The 5,536-nt window shown below is 37.3% G+C and overlaps 1 protein-coding gene across 1 annotated transcript; it reads left to right on the top strand.

The window, feature by feature from the left end:
* Positions 1–413: 413 nt before the first annotated feature.
* Positions 414–4,766, top strand: LOC122055722. Its single transcript, XM_042617295.1, has 5 exons — positions 414–640; positions 813–983; positions 1,717–2,728; positions 3,696–3,865; positions 4,421–4,766. The coding sequence occupies exons 2-5, from the start codon at positions 847–849 to the stop codon at positions 4,521–4,523; spliced, it is 1,422 nt and encodes a 473-aa protein (XP_042473229.1). The 5' UTR covers positions 414–640; positions 813–846; the 3' UTR covers positions 4,524–4,766.
* The last annotated feature ends 770 nt before the right edge of the window (positions 4,767–5,536 follow it).

Below are 5,536 nucleotides of genomic sequence, written 5' to 3'. Positions count from 1 at the left end.
GTTTATATGAATAAGAAATATGAACAAAGATCAATGTCATGCAGTGGAGAGAGAGTAAGATATATTATGAGATGATGTGCATTTGAACTATGGAAATAACTTTTGAATTAGAATTTCGTACAATGTGGCTTCAATGTCTTGGCAAACGATGCCCAAAAAGTAGAGATTAGCATAGGATAGAATCAGAAGAATAAATGATTAAGTATGCCCTTTAATAATTTCCAATGAATAATACATCTTTTAATCAATTCAAAATCTACCTGGCCCCTCTGGCCAATTGTCATTATAATTTTGAAGTCTAACCTTTTCGGGGCGGATTTGCTCTGCGAATCCGATAACTCGTGCATTTCGAAAACCCGATCAGATAAGGAGCATAAAACCCTAGTTGTACCCACTTTTTGACTCTTGTCCCATTTCCTAGTCTCACTCCGTCAACACTCGTCGCTCTTCGCTCTGCTCGGCGACGCCCTCTTTGTTCGATCTCTCTCCCTGTTTCCTTCCCCATCAGCTCGCTATTACCTCTACTTCCTTAATCGCGGTGGGATTACAGCTGTGGTGGAAGGTAGATGGCGGAAGCATGCGATCGAAGTGCTTTGGTAGGCAGATGATGTGCGGAACACTGTTGAGTTGACTCTCTGAGGTCTCTTTTCTTTCCTCCTCACTCCTATTCTTTGACTTACTGTTCGAGTTCATATGTGATATGTTAAAAAGGCGAGTGCGGTGATGGTAGAATCTCCCGTGTTTATTCTGTTGATGTATTTGCCGAATGTTATTTTTTATCTTCCTTATGCAGGTTTCTTGACATTTTGTAGGTTGTTAGCAGAGAATTGTAAAGAATTTTTCAGCATGCAGGGCCTAAGTACTAGTTGTATTCAGCAAAGGTTTCCTCTAATTAGATGTTCCGATTCTAATGACAAGAAGTCTCAACGACGAAGAAAGACAAGAGAGGAAAGGAGAACGATGGTGGAGTCATTTATCGACAAGTAATCATTCTTTCCTTGTTACTGAATTTTCATTGTCAGAAAAGCAATTTGTCTCTAGTTCTTTCTATTAATTTGTTTGCATGACTCTTGAATTTGTGTTTTCTACAATGAAAATTTATTTTCAATCACCTATTGCCTTTTTTCTCCCTTCATCAAGTGTTGAATGAATATAATCTTTATGAGAATTAGGAATACCCCATTAACACGTCCCAAGATCCACATGTATGAATCCACAAGCCTGAATGATCAACTCTTTCAGTTGTTAGAGTCAACGTCTGTTCCAGTTGTTTATAAGAGAATAGAAAAATGAAACTCATATATAAGGAATTGATGGCAATTTGATTGTTCAGAGTTGAACCAAATAAGAGAGAGAGAGAGAGAGAGAGACCTAGAATTAATTACTATCATTGCAACTATTGTTTTGTGGCCAAAAGCATAGGAAAGCAGGGTTTTGCAATGCTTTCTGAGTTCCTTAATGTGGTACATATCTTTGAGCAATTACTATAAATAAATACAGACATCTAATTTTTTTTTATCCCCTGTTTATGGAAACTTTTATACTATTTAAAAACATGAAGATGAATTCCTATTCATTCTGCAAATTTTACTTTTAAATACTGGAAGAGTTAGCATTCCTGGAGGGTTTTTTTATTGATGATTTCTCATTAAATGTATTTATATTATCATAGTCAAAATGAAGTTGTTTCACATCTTATTACAAATGTGCTATCAGATACCGATTGTCAAATCAGGGTAAATTCCCTTCGCTTAATATGACACACAAGGAAGTTGGTGGATCGTTCTACATAGTTAGGGAAATTGTTAGAGATTTAATTCAGGAAAATCGGGTGTTGGGTCCTGGTAGTCCAAGTATGAAACTACTCACTCTCGAAGATTGTTTGGAAGAACATGAGACTGAATTGTATACCATGGATTCCAAGGATGAATTATCTGAGTTATCCATTGAACTTCCAATTGATGCGAAGCAGAAAGAAACATTTTCTCACCCATGCGGCGCCAAGGTTACTGATGAATTTATAGCACTTGAGAATAATGATCTATTTGTACACGAACAGGATTCGCAGATGGTATTCTCACATGTGATAGACCATGGATTTAACCATCTACAACAGAACACCTACGGTGCAAAGGAACATGATAATTTAGTTGCATATGAGTTTGATGAAGTAAACAAAAGAGAGCTACCAATTCAGACAGAAGTCAGGCAAGAAATCAGTGCAGAAGTTCAAGGGGATATAGAAAGATTCAATATTCAAAAGGTTGAACAACCAAAACCTTTGTGTGGGGCTTTGTCTCCTGCTGCTGAAGATCAGCTGGCGTTGCCTGAAGATGTGATGGAGGATTGTAATAGGCTTCCAGAGTCAGCAGAAAAATTTACAAAAATCAATGAAAGTCATATGGCTGCTAGACTACCAGAAGTGGAGCTCTCTCTAAGCTCATTGAATTCTGATCCTTTTTTCTATGATGTAGGAGTTGCTTCATTCTCATCTTCTGCCATTAATGGTGATTTAGAATCAGTATGCTTGGGAAAAGATGATATCGTTAAATCCAAAGAATCTTTATCAAAGGAACAGAAATTGTCACACGTGCAAATTGATACATTTTCTAATGCAAATGGAAGAGAGCTCATAAAAGATGATTCTTATGGTTTAGATGGAGAAGCAAACCTTACATCCGTGTCACAAAGTTTACTTGTCCCTTCATCTGCCACCTCAGTGACTGAGGTCAGTTTTACAATAATTCTACTTGTGTGATTTTTCTGGTTATATGATTCTTCAATATCTTTATCATTTTTTTTTTCAAAATAGTTTCTCTAAGATTTAGGTATATCTGCAGTTCAGGATTGTTTGATTGAAGTCATTGTTTAACTTGTGTTAATAGGACTTTGTCCAGTTTGAGAATAACCTCTTAAAAAGTGGAGGGGGAAACTAAAATAGTACATAGCTGATTGAAGAAAAGGAGATTCAGTAATAAATATAACTTATGGGATAAGATTGTATTATTAGCAAGAACATCTTGCAGGAGGAAGAGGGAGTAAACTAGTGACTTGTGGAAAAAGAGCAAGAGGAAAGAAACTAATATACAGGAGTTTTTTTAGCAGACTTCAATATCCTACATTTTGTTACTCTGAGCATACATTGAGGTTTCCTAATTATTAGGGTGTCTCCCATCACTTACGACCATAATAAGATTCAATTCTGTACCAATAAAATAGATAAGAGTGCAACTCAAAATTTGAATCTGACATGTCTAAGTAGCATAAGAGCTATATATGAATGAAATCATCTAAGAATGGGGGAAAAAAATCCTAAATAAATGGGTGTCTTGTGTCCGAGTGTCAACTTAAGTGTGTCAGGTAGTGTAGTTTTGGGAACTACATTAGTTATGAGTTTCCCAGGTGGAGTCCCTATGTCGTTGCCCTCAAGTGTCAATGTTGATAAACAGCATAAAACTTGTGGGATGGTACAAGTAGAGGTGAGAGACACATGTAACTAGTCTGACCTCTGGTGCTTTTATCGGATTCATGTATATTCAATTTATCTGACCTATGGCGGGCATCTGTGGGAAGTCTGAAATAGTACTTTTATCAAAGGGGCTTCTTCTACCTAGGTTTCTTTTTCAAATGCATATATTTAATCTAAAGTTAATGTTTCTGCAACCGGAAACTAAATCAATGAATTGCTTCTGCAGGAACCAAGTATGCCTCAGATTCATGTTATGGATAGCACCAAGCACGAAGCCAAATGTGCTTTAGTTGAGCCACTTTCTCCAAGGATGGAAGAAGAAGCCACAATGATATCGACTGCTGAGGATGAAAGTGATAGTAGTAGCAGTAAGGACATGGGTACCTCTTCCAGCAGGTAAAGCTTGACACAATTTTAATTTCTTATAAATAATGCGTGCAAGCCGTTTAATAATGCATGCAAGTTTTTGGAAAAAAAAAAACTTAGACGTTAACCTTTTAACTAACTTTGCAATTGAGACATTTTATAGTGAGAAGAATTTGAATCGACAGAGTTTGAAATAGTGGATTGTATAAGGGCTGAGGATGATGAAGAAGAATATTATACAATAAAATGGAAATGAACTTAATTGATTTAGAATATTTTTTTAAGAAATGTAATTTTAGATTTAAGTAGGCGATTCTAAATAGGTGTGACAAAATGGCTTGAGGATGACAATGGTGACCCAGTAGATCCAACAAAATTGAAAACAGGAGTGGCAAGTAAACTTGGACAACCGAAGTTTATGGATGAGTTTCTTTTTAAAATGGTCATTTTTTGTTAAAATGTTCATATTTTCATTGATAAAAAAAATTATTTATGGTGATTTATATTGCATCAAAATTGTGTGTATCGAATTGAGCCCAAGGATAATATGCGTTGACTAGCCATTCATTTCTCACAATGTTGCAGCAAGAATGCAAATGGCAGTGAAGAAATGCAGTTGGAGAAGAATCCAGTGTGGGGTGCCATAAAAGCTTTTGTGAGCGCTTTCTTCAAGTTCTGGATGGCGTAGATGTCTGATAATACAAATCGCCACAATCCTTCTTTAATCTGTAAGAGAAAAAAAATGCAATTGTTCCACTTATTCTCTCTCTCTTTTTTTTTGTTTGGTTTTTAAAATTTTGCACTTGAAGAAGTAGCTATTTGGAAGTGTTCCTCTCATTCTTTTTTTCTCACTTGTTTTTGCCTTCTGCATCTACATGGATTATCGATTTGTTACGTTTTACAAATAACAATATATGGAATCATTAACTAATATTAATATGTGTGAACCAGCCAAAAGAACAATCACTAGAATATCAATAAGAATTCAGAAACACTTGCCAATCCATAAAGTGAAAACATTCAATTCCCACGGGTTAGCTAAGATGGTCAGTGATAGTGTTGATGTTACATAAGATCTAGGGGTTAATTCTCAGGTTGACTGGACGTAAATTCTTGTAATCCGTGTATAATTCACCTCACTTGTCATTTGTCTGTTTAGTTATCATGATTTATTTCCGTGTTAGTCCTAGGGTGGATTGATTAGGACGATGGGACGAGCTTATTCGTTTTTAGTCATAAGAGAAGCAAACAAACAAAAAAAAAAGAAAGGCCACCCGATGGTGCTAACGATGGTGGAGCAAGACCTGAGCCAGGCAGTGTCATTCCTGGCACGATACGTGGAGATGATCTGCTACTACTACTACGTCCTGATCCACTCCCTCGGCACCAGCTACGGCGAGAACAGCCTGGAGCGGAACGTTGTGGAGCAGCTGCTGTGGGAGATCCGCAACGTGCTGACAGTGGGTGGCCTGGCGAGGTCAGGTTCCGCAATTGGTGGGAGAAGCTGAGGTAGTTGGGTTGTTTCCGGCGATGGCCGCCGGCATCTGCAGGAAGGAGTTAATTAGCGAAGCCCGACACTGTCGTAGTTAGAGAGAACACAGACTTAATGCGTTTTTCTTCTTTCTCTTCCCTCTTCCTCTTCCTCTTCCTCTTCCTCTGCATTTCTAGAAACAAGTGGGTGGTGGTGCTTTTGCAATGGAA

The sequence above is a fragment of the Zingiber officinale genome, chromosome 3B, assembly GCF_018446385.1.
Source record: "Zingiber officinale cultivar Zhangliang chromosome 3B, Zo_v1.1, whole genome shotgun sequence".
In the NCBI taxonomy this organism is placed as follows: Eukaryota; Viridiplantae; Streptophyta; class Magnoliopsida; order Zingiberales; family Zingiberaceae; genus Zingiber; species Zingiber officinale.
Note: the sequence above shows the minus strand (reverse complement) of the source record. Positions and strands in the feature narration are given on the sequence as shown.

Bases quoted from the DNA above. Each gene is read 5' to 3' on its own strand.
- LOC122055722 (XM_042617295.1), top strand. From the start codon at position 847: ATGCAGGGCCTAAGTACTAGTTGTATTCAGCAAAGGTTTCCTCTAATT. The intron at 2,729-3,695 runs GTCAGTTTTACA...TTGCTTCTGCAG, and splicing joins CTGCCACCTCAGTGACTGAG to GAACCAAGTATGCCTCAGAT. The intron at 3,866-4,420 runs GTAAAGCTTGAC...ACAATGTTGCAG, and splicing joins ATGGGTACCTCTTCCAGCAG to CAAGAATGCAAATGGCAGTG.